The sequence below is a fragment of the Sturnus vulgaris genome, chromosome 2 (genome assembly GCF_052056855.1).
Source record: "Sturnus vulgaris isolate bStuVul1 chromosome 2, bStuVul1.hap1, whole genome shotgun sequence".
Taxonomy (NCBI): domain Eukaryota; kingdom Metazoa; phylum Chordata; class Aves; order Passeriformes; family Sturnidae; genus Sturnus; species Sturnus vulgaris.
Genome location: NC_142244.1, coordinates 118890576 through 118906883, shown reverse-complemented (window position 1 = coordinate 118906883; position 16308 = coordinate 118890576). Strand labels below are relative to the sequence as shown.

At 61.9% G+C, this 16308-nt stretch overlaps 1 protein-coding gene across 3 annotated transcripts; it reads left to right on the top strand.

Moving 5' to 3' along the window:
* Positions 1 to 236: 236 nt before the first annotated feature.
* On the top strand, positions 237 to 16174 carry PGAP2 (post-GPI attachment to proteins 2). Of its 3 annotated transcripts, XM_088160565.1 has the most exons (7): positions 301 to 368; positions 1937 to 2015; positions 2599 to 2772; positions 3885 to 4137; positions 6887 to 6993; positions 14330 to 14438; positions 14907 to 16174. In XM_088160565.1, exons 3-7 carry the CDS (start codon positions 2608 to 2610, stop codon positions 15035 to 15037), a joined length of 765 nt encoding a protein of 254 aa, XP_088016691.1. In that variant the 5' UTR covers positions 301 to 368; positions 1937 to 2015; positions 2599 to 2607; the 3' UTR covers positions 15038 to 16174. The 3 variants fall into 3 exon arrangements, with proteins under 3 accessions (XP_014745870.1, XP_014745869.1, XP_088016691.1); XM_014890384.2 differs by lacking the exon at positions 1937 to 2015 and having other exon boundaries at positions 237 to 368; positions 6887 to 6981; XM_014890383.2 differs by lacking the exon at positions 1937 to 2015 and having other exon boundaries at positions 237 to 368.
* The last annotated feature ends 134 nt before the right edge of the window (positions 16175 to 16308 follow it).

Genomic DNA, 16308 nt, shown 5'->3' with positions numbered 1-16308 from the left:
ACTGGCCCTTAGCTCAACGTTGATTGGGTAAAAGGGCGCCGCTCACCGAGCGCCCATTGGCCGGGCGGGCAGAGGAGGGGGCGGGGCTTGGCTCCACGGAAGGGTCCAGAACGGCCCATGTCGCGGCGTCGCCTCACATCCGGGGCGTTTGAGGGGGCGGGGCTTCTCCCGCGAGGACCAATCGTGTGTCGCGGCGCGCGGGAGCTGGGCCCAGTCTCTTAAAGGGGCCGCAGCGGGGTTGGGGGCGGGGGAAGAAGAGGAAGAGGTGGAAGAAAGGGAGGAAGAGGAGGAGGCGGAAAAGGCGGAGGAGGCGTGGTGGGGCTGCCGGGCCCGAACGGGATATGGAGCAGCGCGAGGGGGGCTGAGCGGTGAGGGGGGTGCTGGGGTCCGGCACTGTGGGATACGCAGGGTTTGGGGAAGGGGTCCTGGAGAGGGTCTCCAGCGGATGTGGGGTTCCCGGAGGGATCACTCACTGCGAGATCCTGGGGGTCCTGGGGAGGGGAACACCTGTGGGGAGCGCGGGGGAATGGGGGGTACCTGGGGAGGGATCTCAGGGGGTCTCCAGGGCCGGTCTCGGGGTAGTGCAGCCCCTCTCCTGCAGGGCAGGTCGGGGCCATTCAACATGGAATACAAAATATTTGCTTTTATTTGCCCTCTTTGAGCAAGATTCCCGGGGAGAGGGAGGGCAGAGGCTGTGGGATTCCTGCTGTGGGGTCCCTGCTGTGGGGTCCCTGGGGCGTCCCCACGGCCGAGCCCCCCGAGGGAGCGGCAGGATTTGGGGGCTCCATATCCCGGGCCGTGGGGAGCCCTTGGGGAGCTCCTCGGTGTCCCGGGGAGGAGAGCCTGGGCCGGCCGGGCACCCCTTTCCACACCCAGTCCCGGCCTTTTGAACTTTCCCTTTCTCTTTGCTTTTATCCCCAAATGATTCCGTCTCTCTGTGCCCAGCACTTCTCGGTGACTGGGGTGGGTCCCTTCACTGGGGTTTGGTCCCCCTTTTAGGGGCTGTGGTGCGGGCAGAGAGTGGCCGTGCTGCCCTGGGGCACTGCCCAGACGGCTCAGGGATTGTCCGTAAATCGGATTTGTCCCGCAGCCAGGTGGTGGTGGGGTGGGATCCATCCCAGCCTGATCCCTTGGGGCTGAGGGGAGCCCTGCCCTGTTCTGGGGTCTGCCAGGCTCCAGAGGTGCCCGTCCCAGTATTGACGGCCTGACCAGCCCCAGCTTCGTTGTTGTGTGGGGTTTGAGCTGCCCTGATCCTGCAGCCAGCGGTGCATGGAGTGTCCTGAGTTGAAGGGACCCACAGGGATCTTTGATCCAGGCCCCTCAACAATCCCAGCCTGGGCATCCCTGGCAGCTCCTGGAGCTCTGTGCCCATTCCCTGGGGAGCCTGGGCAGTGCCAGCACCCTCTGGGGGAAGAACCTTTCCCAAAATCCAGCCTGAGCCTGCCCCGGGCCAGCTGCAGGCAGTGCTGCCCGTGCGGGGCCGGCTGGGCAGGGAGAGCGCGGGCTGTGAGAGCCGGGCTGAGGAGGGGAGCTGTGGGGGCCGGGCTGAGGGATCTGTGGGGCCGGGCTGAGGAGGGGAGCTGTGGGAGCAAGGCTGTGGGGCTGTGGGAGCCGGGCTGAGGGATCTGTGGGATCTGTGGGGGCCGGGCTGAGGAGGGGAGCTGTGGGAGCAAGGCTGTGGGGCTGTGGGAGCCGGGCTGAGGGATCTGTGGGATCTGTGGGGGCCGGGCTGAGGAGGGGAGCTGTGGGAGCAAGGCTGTGGGGCTGTGGGAGCCGGGCTGAGGGATCTGTGGGATCTGTGGGGGCCGGGCTGTGGGGCTGGGTTGTGGAGCCGGGCTGTGCCGGAGGAGCCGCGGCTCCCATTGGAACCGACAGCCCGGCTGTGTCAGCGCTGCTCTGGGCTCACGGAATGCTCTGGATGGATCCCACGGGACAGGGTTCACGTGCCCTTCCTGCCAGATCCGTCTGGAGAGCTGCAGGGAACGGCCCCGCTCTGCCCCTGCTCCCTGCTCCCCGTGAGTCTCGAGCTTCCTGTGTCCCCACAACGGGATTTGCTTTGTCTGCCTGTCTGTGCTGCCTATCCTGTGTCTGTGGGGTCACGCAGGTGTGAGGGGCTGGACCGTGTCTGTGTGGGATCACACAGGTGTGAGGGGTTGGGCCGTGTCTGTGTGGGATCACACAGGTGTGAGGGGCTGGGCCGTGCCTGTGTGGGGTCACACAGGTGTGAGGGGCTGGGCCGTGCCTGTGTGGGGTCACACAGGTGTGAGGGGCTGGGCCGTGCCTGTGTGGGGTCACACAGGTGTGAGGGGCTGGGCTGTGTCTGTGGGGTCACGCAGGTGTGAGGGGCTGGGCTGTGCCTGTGGGGTCACAACGGTCTGAGGGGCTGGGCTGTGTCTGTGGGGTCACACAGGTGTGAGGGGCTGGGCCGTGTGTCCATCCCTGCCCAGGGCTGTGTGGGGCTGGACAGAATCCCAGAATCACTGAGTTTCCAAAAGCCCCCCAGGACCATGGAGCCCAGCCTGTGACTGATGGCCACCCCACGTGCCCAGAGCAGGACAGAGCCCCCAGTCAGGCGTTTGTTGGTTTGTTTATGTGCAGGTTTCCAAGATGCTGCAGGTGCCGCTGCCGCTGGATCGGGACGGGATCCTGTTCCGGCTGCGTTTCACCACGCTGGCCCTCGGGACTGTGTTCTGCCCCCTCTTTGGGTTCCTCTTCTGTGTCATCTGGTCTCTGCTCTTCAACTTCCGTGAGACGACTGCGACCCACTGTGGGGTGAGAGACTCCTGTGGGAAAAACCCATATTCCTGGGGGGTGACAGAGCTCCTGTGTCCTTATGGGCTCTTCGCCCTCCTCCTGGGCTCTCCTCTCTCCTCTCCTGGCTTCCTCTCCCTCCTTCTGGGCTCCCTTCTCTTCTTGGGCTCCTATCCACCTTCTGCATTCCTCTCTCCTCTTCTGTCTCCTTCTGGGCTCCTCTCCTGGGCTTTCCCACCAGAAGTGTTACAGAATCCAGAAATAGCTGCGTTGTTTCGTTGTCCTTGTGATGCCTCAGGACTGGCAGCAGCAGGTTTGGTTTTGTGCTGGGACTGAGGGCAGTACAGACTGGTCAGGCTGGTGTCTGGACTGGGAACACTGGAGGTTATTGCAGTGAGAATAAAGGTGGCGAAGCTGCAGGGAAATACATCGTCCTGGGGAGAGGCTGGTCCAGAGCTGCTTCCCCCAGCTCTGCTGGAGTTCAGAGGAGCCACAGGAGTCTGGGGAGGGAGGGCCTGGAGCTCCATGTGGGATGAGAGTGGGCTCCTCCCCAGGATTTTCAGCATGCTGGATGAGCAGCTGGCTATGAGCAGGGAATGGAGGGCAGGAGTCATCCCACACCAGCAGGAGAACTTCAACAGAGCCTAAAGTGCCAGGACGGGGGAAATGGCTTCCCACTGCCAGAGAGAAGGGCTGGATGAGATATTGGGCAGGAATTGTTCCCTGGCAGGGTGGGCAGGGCTGGCACAGGGTGCCCAGAGCAGCTGTGGCTGCCCCTGGATCCCTGGCAGTGCCCAAGGCCAGGTTGGACATTGGGGCTGGGAGCAGCCTGGGACAGTGGAAGGTGTCCCTGGGCCTTAAAGTCCTTCCAACCAAAACCATTCTGGGAATCTATGGACAATCAGGAGAGTAAAGGCAAGAAACCTGAGCAGGTACCTGGGCAGGGCCCCCAGCAGGGCCGTGGGATCCATGACCCGGTGGGATGGACCAGGAGTGCTGCCACCATACATTCCCTGGCTTTGGGAACAGGAATAAACTCATTTACAATTAACAAAGGGTGATTTGAGAGCCTGGGAGAGCCCGGCTGTGAGGCTGTGCCCTGTGCCTGTCCCCACGAGCCCGTGTCCCTGCAGGTGCCCAACTACCTGCCGTCCATCAGCGCGGCCATCGGGGGCGAGACGCCGCAGCGCTACGTGTGGCGCCTGTGCATCGGCCTGCACTCGGCCCCCCGTGTCCTCGTGGCTGTGGCCTACTGGAACCACTACCAGAGCTGCCACTGCCCCCACCCCCGCTACCTGCGCCTGTGCCACGTCACCCTGCTGCTCAACCTGCTCGAGAACTTCGCCCTCCTCATCCTCACCTACGTGTCCTCCACCGAAAACTATGGTAGGTGGCACCCCCCACCCCGCCCGGCCCTGCCCTGCTGAGCCATTCCTTGAGCTGCTGATGTGCCATGAGGCAGTTTGGAGAGAAAAAGCAGTTAGAAACTCCCAGAGATTCTATTGAAGTCAGCAGTTCTAGAGGAATGATGTGTGGCATAACATGCAAACAGCCATGCTCTTCCCGCAGTTCTTGGTTGCTGATACTTGGTTGAAGCCGAGGGTTCAGGCTGGGGATGGAGCCTGGGTCAGACCTTGGCACTTGGTTCCACCCGTGTGCCAAGGCCCCAATCCAGGGGTGAGGGCAGGTGATTGAGGTGGGTCAGAGCTCATCCTGCTTCCCCTCCATCCCCACAGCTGGGCTGAGCTCTGAGCTGCCTCTGCTCCATACCTTCACATACCCTCCCCAGGACATTCTGGGGAAAATTATATGGATTCACACAATGCCAGACTGGTTTGGATTGGGAAGGGACCTCAGAGCCCATCCAGTGCCTTGGCAGGGACACCTTCCACCATCCCATGCTACTCCCAGCCCCAATGTCCAAGCTGGCCTTGGGCACTGCCAGGGATCCAGGGGCAGCCACAGCTGCTCTGGGCACCCTGTGCCAGCCCTGCCCACCCTGCCAGGGAACAATTCCTGCCCAAAATCCCATCCAGCCCTGCCCTCTGGCAGTGGAAACCATTCCCTGTGTGCTGTCCCTCCATGCCTTGTCCCCAGTCCCTCTCCAGCTCTCCTGGAGCCCCTTCAGGCCCTGCCAGGGGCTCTGAGCTCTCCCTGGAGCTTCTCTTTTCCAGGTGAGCACCCCCAGCTCTCCCAGCCTGGCTCCAGAGCAGAGGGGCTCCAGCCCTCTAGTAAGAATAGGAATTCCCTCTAGAAACAGAATCAGAGTTTTTCAGGTTAAATCTATGTGTCCAAAACCTGGCCATGACAGGCTGGGAAATTCCCTTGCCCTATATGATCTCATCTCAGAAGAACCCAAGTGCCACTGCTGATCTGCAGCTGCTGTTTCATCCTGACATCTGGAGGAGGCACCAGGGATTAACTGGAGAGCACTGAAATGCAGGAGCCAGCAAGGTGGTGCTGCTGCAGTGGGAACAAACCCCATGCTGGGATCTATCAGCAGGACACTAATGTGTTGGCTTTCCGTGCCCAGCAGGATGGTGATGATGGATATTGTGTTCTGCTGTGGGCTAGAGAGGGACTTTGAACAAAGAATGCAGTGCTAGGACAAGGGGAATGGCTCCCACTGCCAGAGGGCAGGGCTGGATGGGATTTTGGGCAGGAATTGTTCCCTGGCAGGGTGAGCAGGGCTGGCACAGGGTGCCCAGAGCAGCTGTGGCTGCCCCTGGATCCCTGGCAGTGCCCAAGGCCAGGTTGGACATTGGGGCTGGGAGCAGCCTGGGACAGTGGGAGGTGTCCCTGCCATGGCAGGGGTTGGGATGAAAAGGTTTTTAAGGTCCCACCCAAACCAAACCATTCTGGAATTCAGGGCTGTGGAGCTGTGAACAGAGCCCCAGGATCTCCCCCCTCCTTTGGGGTGAGGATGGTCCGTGGTGGAGCCTGGTGACTGGGATGGCAGGACAGGAACCTCCTGCTGGTGGAGCTCTGTGTTCTGGGAGCTGTCCCTGCCCAGCTTACCCTCTGTGTCTCCTGCCAGCATTCCCTGTCCCCGTGGCAAGGTGTCCCTACCCCCTCACAGCAGTGTCCCCTCATGACAGGGTCTGCAGCCTCACCTGCCCCACAGGCTTGTCCAGGCTTGGCCCCTGCCCTTGGAAATCCAGGTGCTGCTTTGAGGTTTGGCTACCTGGGCTGGCCTGGCCCCGTGCAGAGTCCTGGAGGGGAGCCCGAGGTGTGAGCAGGCAGAGCTGCCCCAGGAGCTGAAGCTGACCCACTTCCTGGGATTCTCACTCCAGACTAATCCCTGGCTGAGGGGAAAGTCTCAGCCCTGAGCTGCCGTGCTCAGGTTAATCCTTCCTGCCTGCAGGCTCCCCGGCCTGACCTCTCCCACCTGTGGTTCCTCGCTCCTTGGTGCTTCCCTTCCCCTGGCAGGGAGAGGGCAAAAGGGATGGGCATTCCTGCTGTTCAGGTGCTTGGGAATTCAGCCTGAGGTTCAGTTTCTGGACAAGGGGCTGGGAAATTCTTTTCAGAGCAGCACTTAGGAGAATCTCTCACCTGAAGGTGCAGGGGTTGTGTGGGGTTTGGGGCCTCGGGTGCAGCTCTGGCTTAGCCTTGCTCCAGCTGCTATCCCAGCCTGATCCTGTACTTGGGCTAGTCCAGGCATGCTCGAGGCAACCTCAGTGTTGCAGGTGAAGCTGCTGATGCTGCTGATGGGCAGGCAGGTACACGGGGCCAGAAGATGGACTTTCCTGCGTTTTGGACTGGCTCACTCTGCATTCCCCTCACTGTGACTCAGTTTCCCCATCCACAGAACAAGAGTGGCAATGCTGCACTGCTCCCAAGGGTCCCTGAGTTTACAGTCCTGTGAAGTGATGGTCTCAGAGTACAGAAACACCCTCATGGCATTTTGGGATAAGTCTTCCAGGGACTTTTATCCCCTTCCAGGGGGCCCTGAGGCAGCACGAGCACGTTATGGAGCCGTGCTGTGCCTGTCTCTTGCCAAGACCCCACTGGAGTCCCAGCATCACTGGTGTGCTGGGGCTCTCAACAGAGCACAAAGCCATCCCAAATCCTACCCCACGTGCCCCTTGTGCTCCTGGCTTGCATTGAACAGGAAACCTGTTGTTTGTTGATCCAGCAATCCATGAAAATGCCTTCATTGTGTTCATCACATCGGCCCTGGGCCACATGCTGCTCACCTGCATCCTCTGGAGAATGACTAAGAAACACACAGTAAGTCCCGAGGTACAGACACTTTCCTTTCTTCTCTCTGTGCTGGGAGCTGGGAGGGGGCTCTGGGGCTGTGCCAGGACTGGGACAGGGCTCTGGGGCCATGCTGGGAGTTGGCAGGGGGCTCTGGGCTGGCACTAAAGGGCTTTAGCTATTCTTGCTTGTGAAATAACCCTGAGCAGGTGCTAGAGGAGCCAACAGCAGCAAGTGAAACAGAAGAAGTCACCAAAATCCTTTATCTACCAAAGCAAAGTGGGAAGGAAGCGTTTCATTTCCTATTTTCTGGTTTCATCATTGAATCACAGAATGATTTTGGCTGGAAGTGACCTTAAAGCCCATTCAGTGCCACCCCTGCCATGGCAGGGACACATTCCACTGTCCCAGGCTGCTCCAACCCCAATGTCCAGCCTGGCCTTGGGCACTGCCAGGGATCCAGGGGCAGCCACAGCTGCTCTGGGCACCCTGTGCCAGCCCTGCCCACCCTGCCAGGGAAGGATTTCCTCCCAATATCATATTAAGTTTTCATTGAGAAATCATATTGGAAACCCCTATTGGCATCCCTGTGGGTTGGGATTGCTCATCCCTTCTCCATGCCTGTTTCTAAGCTGTAGTTGGCTTCCCTGTGCTGGGACTTGCTGATCCTGCAGGCTGGGAGCAGCAGGAGTTGTTCTCCCTTTGCTCCAGAATGACTCTGTGGAGCAGGCTGGCTCTGGCTCTTTTTCCGGGGAGGGTCAGGGGTGCAGAGACTGCCTGGGGGGGCAGCAGGTCCAGTGGAGGATCCAGCCAGGGGCTCCTGGTCCCAGTGCCTGGATGCAGCTTCTGTGCTGTGCTGGTTTGTGGTGTGAGTCCTGGACCACAGGCAGGTTTGTCCTGGACTGTGGGCACTGACAGCCATGGGCAGGACAGGGCAGGACATCTGGGTTTGGGGCTGTGTGGGACCTGCTGCTGTGCCCACGTGGCTCCTGCACACTTGGCTTCACCTGCGGAGGCTTCACCTGGGCTTCCTGGATCTGTCTGTCCTTTCCCTCTGGAATACTTCTCCCCAGCTGATCCCAGTGGTCCCATGTTGAATGGGGAGGGGTCCCCTCCCCGGGGCTGTGTTGCCCCAGGAAGGTGCCAGTTTGCAGAGCAGAGCCCTGGGGAGGGGTGTGCCTGTGTCCCAGGGCTGGGGGCCTGGACAGGCTCTCCCAGGGGATTGTGAGCAGGCTGCAGGGTGGGTGCTGTGCCTGGCCCTGTGTCCCAGCAGGATGAGTGCTGGGGGCCCAGCTCTGCAGCCCCAGAGCAGCTCCTGCTCCATCACCACTGTTTATCCTCCCCTTCCGCCAATTCACCGAGCCTGTCCCTGCTGCCTGACTCCAGAGTCCTGCAAAAGAAGCTTCCAGCAGTTGTTTGGCTGTAAGACTCCTTAGGAGAGGGACTTGTGGAGGTGCTGAGACTCTCCTCACTCACTGGGAAGTGCTCTGTTCTCTCTGGTGATATGGAAATAGCAGGAGCTCGCAGTCATTTCTTGGCAGCTTTCCCACAGCTTCCTTTATTTCTGTCATATTGTTTTGGCTTGTCTTTTTTCTGGGTGAGACCTCCAAGGGCCCGGATCTCCCCTGCCACGTCACCCACTGGGGCTGGTTCATCTCCCCTGCAGTGGGCAGGGGTGAGGCATCCAAAATCCTGGGCTCAGCCTTGGACCCCTCAGGGCAAGAGAGCCTTTGGAGGGCTGGAGTGTGTCCAGGGAGGGGAATGGAGCTGGGGAAGGGGCTGGAGGGGCTCAGGCTGGAGAAAAGGAGGCTCAGGGGGGACCTTGTGGCTCTGCACAAGTCCCTGGCAGGAGGGGCAGGGAGGGGGGGTCGGGCTCTGCTCCAGGGAACAGGGACAGGACAGGAGGAATCAGCCTCAAGCTCTGCCAGCGAGGTTCACATTGGATAGTGGGGAAATCCTTTCCCAGGTAGGGCTGTGCAGCCCTGGCACAGCTGCCCAGGGCAGGGATGGGGTCCCATCCCTGGAGGGATTTCACACCCATGTGGATGTGACACTTGGGGACATGGGTCAGTGGTGGCCTTGGCACAGCTGGGGAGCAGTTGGGCTCAGTGGTCTTAGAGGGATTTTCCAGCCTCGTTGGTTTCTGTGACTCCACCCGAGGACTAGAGGAATCTGCACATCCCTGAGGGGAAGGGCAGGGAACATAGTGACACCACCTGGCACAGTGCCACCATCCGCTTCCTCCTCCCATCCTGCAATAACCCTGCTGGTGGAGGGGAGCTGCTCTCAGGGGTGCGTGGTCCCCAAAGCTGGGGGTTTCCCCAAGGAGACAGGAGCCCTCCAGGGCCAGCCCTAACCTGAGGCCACCGGGGCTCCCGTGTCCCTGTGCCAGCTCCGGTGTCCCCGCAGGATGGAGCTGTCGCCCAAGGCACGAGGGTGACGGGTGAGGGAGGAGGAGGAGGAAAGCGCTGCGGGGTGACGCAGCTCCCGGACTGGCTGTGCCGGGGTAAGGAGGGCACAGCGCTTGTCACACCACCAGGCGTCACCTTGTGCTAAGGGACTCCTGTCGCTGCAGACATCCTGCCGAGTCCCGTGTCCGGCGGTGCGCGCTGGGTTCCTGCCGTGAATCATTGCCACGGATGGATCCTCCGGGCTGGGCGGGGTCTCCCGGGGCTTGTCCCACTCTCTGCCTGGATCCCTCAGGCTCCAAGCCCTCCGCTCACGGCTGCTGGCCCCTGGCAGGCTCGGCACAGCTCCTGTGGCACCCGCGGCTTGCTGGGCTCGGCAGGGCGGGACGGTGTGACACGGGAGGTGCCACTGCCACATCCTTGCTGCGTCACTTAGGCAGCGCCAGTGAGCTGCCCAGCCACGCTTATGGGGCTGTTTTAGGCCAGGGCACAGCTGATCCCTCCCTGTGCATCACAGCACCTTGGGGACAGACTCTGGCTTGGTTTGTGTCCATTGTGGGGGCCTTGGTTCACATTTGCTATCCCCAGCCCTGCAGCTGGAGATGGCAGGAGGGGACAGGGAGGGATGGCTCTGGTCCCACGGTGTTCTGTCCTTCCCTCCTCCTCAGCAGAGGGTCCCCACAGGCTTCAGGTTCTCCAGGGCCAAAGCTGGGACCATCTCCAGGACAAACTCCGTGTGGGGAACTAAAAAGCTGGATCTGTCTGGAGGAGGGAGCAGGGGGGCTGTGCCTTCCCAGCCCCACGGCTGGCACCCTTTTAGTGCTGCTGGAGGTTTGGCAGCATAGGAGGGACAGGAATTGGTCTTGCAAAAGCTGCTCGTCCGGCGGGGCTCCTGTTGCAACTGCTGTTCTCAGAGGGCAGGAAGGTGCAGAGGAACTGGTTTGTAATGGGGAAGTACAGGCGGTTTCCAGTTACGAGGTGGCAAATGGTGAGAGAAAGGAAAGCAAAGCTCTGCAGGAGGGGAGAAAAGAGAAAGCAGGAGAGAGAAAAGGAGGGGAAGGGGCAAAGCAGGGGAAGAGATCCTGTAGAAAAGGGAAATGGAGCCTGAGAGCCTTCAGCTGCGGCTGATCACTGCACCCCGTGCTTGGTGCTTGGCCATGGTGTGGCAGTGCCCACCTGGGCTGGCAGCTCTGCTGTTCTTGGCTGGCTGCTCACCCTTTAAATCCTCCTTCCCCCCAGCCCCAAGGTGCAGAGCTGGGCAGTGGGGCAGAGCAGTTTCACTTCTTGTTTGCAAACACATTTTTCCTCCCCAGCTCGGGGCTGGTGGCCCCAGCAGACACCAATGTGTGCATGTGGTGACCAGCGGGCTGGCTGGCTCAGGCCCATCAGAGGAGGCCACGGAGCTGCTCCAGGGCTGGAGCCCCTCTGGAGCCAGGCTGAGAGAACTGGAGAGGGACTGGAGACAAGGCATGGAGGGACAGCACACAGGGAATGGCTCCCACTGCCAGAGAGCAGGGCTGGATGGGATCTTGGGCAGGAATTGTTCCCTGGCAGGGTGGGCAGGGCTGGCACAGGGTGCCCAGAGCAGCTGTGGCTGCCCCTGGATCCCTGGCAGTGCCCAAGGCCAGGCTGGACATTGGGGCTGGGAGCAGCATGGGACGGTGGAAGGTGTCCCTGCCATGGCAGGGGTGGCACTGGGTGAGTTTTAAGGTCACTTTAAGGTCTCTTCCAGTCCATACTGTGGCCAGTGGAGCTGGGTCCTGCTCTGCCACTGTCCCTGGGCTCTGTCCCCCAGTGTCCTGCTCCCCCAGCATCGCGGTGCACAGGGGCTGAGCCCAGCCCGGGCTGCAGGCAGTGCAGAGGCACAGGAGGCTCTGGGGCACAGCCCCCTGTGTCCCCTGGGCCCGGCTGAGCCCTGGGAGCTGGAGCAGGGTGGCTGAGCTGTGTCCCTGCTGCGGCAGAGCCGTGTGAGCAGCGGGGACCACAAGCGCCTTGGTGACCACGCGTGGTTTCACCCCAGCTCCTCGCAGCGCCCCTGGGAGCACTGGCGCTGCCTCAGACAAGCCCTCTATAAATAGCTGAGCTCTGTGGGGCTCTCTGCACAGACCCGGAAACCCTCGGGGGAGCTGGGACTGGTGTGTGACACACAGCCCTGCAGGTGCCACTTGTCCCCCAGAAAGGGATGATGGATGAGTGCAGAACCGGGGCTTGGGAGGTCCCTGCAGAGTGAGCTGTTGCCGTTGAAGATCACTGCCATCCCTGTCCCCATCAGGAACTGGGGCTGGGCACAGTCCTTCCTCTCTGGTGGCAGTGGAAGGAGCAGGAGGCTCCTTTTCTTCCTTGCTGGTGGCTCACAGCAGCCACCCCTCAGAGCTGCACTTGCAGGGCTTGGGTCTCGCCCAGGCTGGGGGAATGAGACCCCAGTGCCTTCTGTGGGCTGGGAGCAGTGGCCCAGAGTGTGCCCCCGGGCTGGCTGCTGCAGCTGCTCCCTCCTCCCTGCCTTGTCTGGCCTCCTGCTCCTGACTCACCTTCATGTGCCAGGAACATGCCTCAGCTTCCACCTGCCAGCTGGGCACAGAATAGAGCTGCCCTGTGGTTTTCTGGGCTGGACACACACAGGAGGGCTGGGGTGGCTGTGTGACACTGGGGGGACTTGCCAGGGCTGCGGGTGGCCTGGTCTGTCTTGCCAGGAGGAAGTTGGTAGCCACAGCTGTGCCAGCTCAGCAGTCCCAGCCAGGCCACAGGGGAGCCTGGCACCAGCTCAGCATGGAGCACCCCGTCCATGGGATTTTCTTATTCCCCTTTTTCCTTGCCAGCAGCCAGAGTTCAGTGGCTTCTTGCCAGGCTCAGACCCGAGGGGCTCCTGGTCCTGTCCAGGCTGAGCAATCCCAATTCTCCCAGTCTTTCCTCACAGCAGAGGTGCTCCATCTGTCTCATCTTGGTGCCCTCTGGCCACCCTCTGGCTCCCTGGGATGTCCCCAGGTGGGGGATCCCCACAAAGCTGAGTCCTGTCCCTTCCTGCTGCAGCAGGGCAGGGTGGCACTGCAGCTCCCACATCCCACTGGGGTCCCCATGAACCCCAGTCCCCTGCTGTGTCCGTGCTCCTGCAGGGACCTTCCCTGAGGTGCCACCTTCCACGCCAGCTCTGCTCAGCACCGTGGCATGTCACCGTGTGCCACCTCCCGGGGACCCTGCCCTGTGATCCCCTGGCACTGGGCTGAGCCAGCCGTGCCCTGGCATTAGGAATTAACACCTAATTATCCGTGTGATAATCCTGTGCCCAGACTGGGAGAGGGGGAACTCAGAGGGCACCCAGAGGTGCAGGGTCACTGTGGTGAGCTCAGGGTGGCTTCTAGGGGGCCATCTCAGGGTCCTGCAGCAGTTGGAAGAGGATGACCCGAGCTGTTCCCTGCCTCCCTGCTCCTGGGAACAACAGCTGCCTGGTGGCCCCGGCCGGTCCCTGGAGGCTCTGGCAGGTCCCTGGAGGCCCTGGCAGGTCCCCGGAAGCTCTGGCAGGTCCCTGGTGGCCCCGGCGGGTCCAAGAGGCCCCGGCAGGGCTGTGTGGGCGCGGCGGGGCCGTGCCGGGGCTCAGCGCAGCCGTTTGCCGTGGGAGCGCGGTGACACCGTGCTGTCACCACGGCTGTTCCCAGCCGCTCTTCCGCTGTGAAACTCAGCAGCCGGCCGGGGCTCTGCCACTCCCGGTGCCACCGCTGCTCCTCACACCCTCGCAGGGCTGAGCTGCTGCTGCCCAGTCAGTCCCAGCACGAAGGGCCAGCCCAGGCCCCGTGGGCTGGAGCTGGCGTCACCCGCGTGTCCCTACATGGTGAAGTGCCCGTGAATCCGTCCTTCCTCTCTGGGTTTTCCTCCCTGGCCGAGCCCCTGGCACGCGTTCCAGGGCTAATGGAAAGTGTGATGGGGCAATTTGAATTTTCCTTGTTATCAGCACTCCCTCAGAATGGAATCTTTGTTTCACGTGAAGCATCGGGCGAGGCGGAAATTCCCCTCCCACCTGTAACAGCCTGCGCTGTCTGTGGCATCCCCAGCCCTTCTGTTGGGCTGAGCCCCCCTTGCAGCCCCTCTGCTCCAGGGCTCCCCTGCACCCTCCTTGGGCTCCAGACGTGGTTTGGGGTTCCTCTGCCCCCCGGGCTGTAGGATCCTTATCCACGAGCCTCAGTGTGATGGGAGAAATAGAGGAACTGGAGCCAGTATCTGCTGTGGCTGCCGGGGGTCGCTGCACCCACAGCCCCCAGCTTTGGGGTGCTGGGCAGTGGGTTGAGGGAGCCTATCATAGGGGTCTGGCCCCTATGGGGCCAGGGGTTGTGCCCCTAAGCTCTGGGACACAGAAGCAGTGAGCTGGGGGTGTGCTGGCAGCTGGCAGCATCCCCGTGCTGTGTTCGTGCCCCATCAGAGGTGGTGCTGGGGAGCAGGATGGGGCCCCTCCAGTGTCAGGGCGTGCTGGGCGAGCACCCGCCCCGTCTGCCGCCCCTTCATGTGGTTTCCTCCTCCCTGCTGCTGCTGTGGGTTGGGGAGTGCTGCACCTGGTGAATTCCCCGTGCCCTGGGGCCACCTGCAGCCACCCGGGCCAGGGCATGTGCCTTTGCTAGAGCCTTGGCCCATCCTATAGGAGTCCCCTGAGCACCCCAGTGCCAGGGGCCCCATATTTGCTGGGACCCCGTGGCTCCCTCACTCCCTGTATCTCCATGTGGATTTGAGCCCCATCTGCTCCCAGGCACGGCCCTGCCAAAGCCACCCCTGGGCCTGGCCTGAGGGGCTCTGCACAAGGAGCCAGGCTGCAAAGACCCCCGGGGCTGTGTGGGGCCAGGACAGAGCTTCGATGGGATGGGATGGGGATGGGGATGGGATGGGGATGGGGGTGGGAATGGGGATGGGATGGAATGGGATGGGATGGGATGGGATGGGGGTGGGAATGGGAATGGGGATGGCATCACCCAGCCCTCGGCCTCTTCCAGGAGCGCAAGTCGTACAAGTGGAAGCAGCTGCTCTTCTTCTTCACCTTCATCACGTTCGCGTTCGCCGTGTGCGTTTACTTCCACCACAACTGGTACTGCGGCCCTGGAGGTGAGGGGCCTGCCTGGGGGATGTGTGGGGAAGGGCTGGGTGCTCACAGAATCACTGAATCACAGGATCCTTAAGGTTGGAGAGATCCCTGGGATCAGCAAGTCCCAGCTGTGCCCATGCCCACTGTCACCCAGCCCAGAGCACTGAGTGCCACGTCCAGGCCTTCCTTGGACACCTCCAGGGATGGGCACTCCAAACCTCCCTGGGCAGCTCTTTCCAAAGCCCGACCACCCCTTCTATGAAAAATCTCCTTCTCATGTCCAAAAATTCTTCCTGATGTCTGGCATCCTCCTAATATGACACCTTCCAAATCCCAACCCAGGGAAGCTCCAGGTGCCCAGCCACACTTTTCCCTGGTGGGGGTCACCCCCTGCTCTGCTTCCCCAAAGAGGTGGCCCAGAGACCCCCCCAGCTCCCAGGACAGATGCAGCTGTGGGTCCCCCTCACCTGCTGTGTTTCCTCCCCCAGTGTACACTGTCTTCGCCTTCCTGGAGTACCTGGTTGTCCTTTCCAACATGGCCTTCCACATGACTGCCTTCTGGGACTTCGGCAACAAGGAGCTGGTGGTGAGCTCGCTGCTGGAGGACAAGCACTTCTAGCCAGCCCCGCCCTGGGGGCTCCTCTTCCCTGTCCTGCCGGGGTGTTTGCTGTGGAGCTGCTGCCAGGATCATCCCGAGATCCCAGGAGTGTCTGTCCCTAGCTGCACCTGCAGCTCTCATCCAGGGAGGCTGTGGGTTCTTCCCAGGGACCCCCTGTCCTGACTCCCTGCCAGCTCCAGGGGGACAGGACAGAGGAGGAACAGAGACCTGGGGTCACCTGGAGGATGCTCCAGGGAGAGCAGGATGCTGCTCCCGGTATCGGGGCATGGGGTCCAGCCCTGCCCTGTCCTGTCTTGGCCTGAGGGGGTCTCATGGCTCCTCTTCCAGGCTTGGGGTCTTGGGGCCAGTCCTCAAAAAGGGCTGGTGGCCTTTTGGGCTGGCTTCAGGCACTGGGGCAGGGCCCATGTGTGCCTGAGTTCCTGGGAGGGGAGCAGCAAGGTGGTGGGCCGTGCAGGGACTGCCTGGAGCAGGGTGGGAACACACAGGGCAGAGCAGGTGCTGGGAGCATCTCACCCCTGCCTTTTCCAGAAGCCCCCCCAGCAGCACAGGCTGCTCCAGGGGTGCTATGCCCGTTCCAACCTGGTTTGAGGAGGAAGGATGAGTGTGCTGGTGCTGGAGGTCTTTACCCTGTGTCCCCCCTGTGCCATGGGGCTGGAGCTGGGAACTGCTGGGGTTCAGCAGTGCCCCCAGTGTGCAGCTCTGGCTGCCAGGGCACAGGGGACATGGCTGGATGGCATGGGGGCTGACAGTGTCCCCAAGCTCCTCCTGCAATGCTGCTGGAAGGGGCACCTGGAGCTGTCTTGATTTTGGGGAGTCTGGACTGGCCAGGGCTCACCCCAGGCCACGCTTAGCCAGGAAGGACCAGCCCTCCCTGCCCTTCACCTGAGCGCAGCCACCACCGAGAGTCCCCTGGGATGTCCCAGTGCTCATCCCAGGGCTGGGCAGAGCCTCCTGCAGCGGGAGCTGCGGGGCCCTGGCAGAGCCGGGGCCGAGCTGGCTTTGAGCAGGTCCTGCTGCACGTGTCCATCGTCAGTGTCCCCACCCATGGGCTCCATCCGTGTCCCTGCATGCGTGTGATGCGCTGCCCTGCAGCGCCTTGGCTTTGAGGTGGAAATAAAGCACTAAGTATTTTTGTGAGCTCTCGGCAAACTCCTCAGCATTTCCACCTGGCACAGCCCGGCATGGCCCTGGCACAGCCAGCAGGTCCAGACCTTCACCATAGGCAGGGTGGGGGCTGGAATGGGGTGCAGGACATGGACCCCGGGCACCGG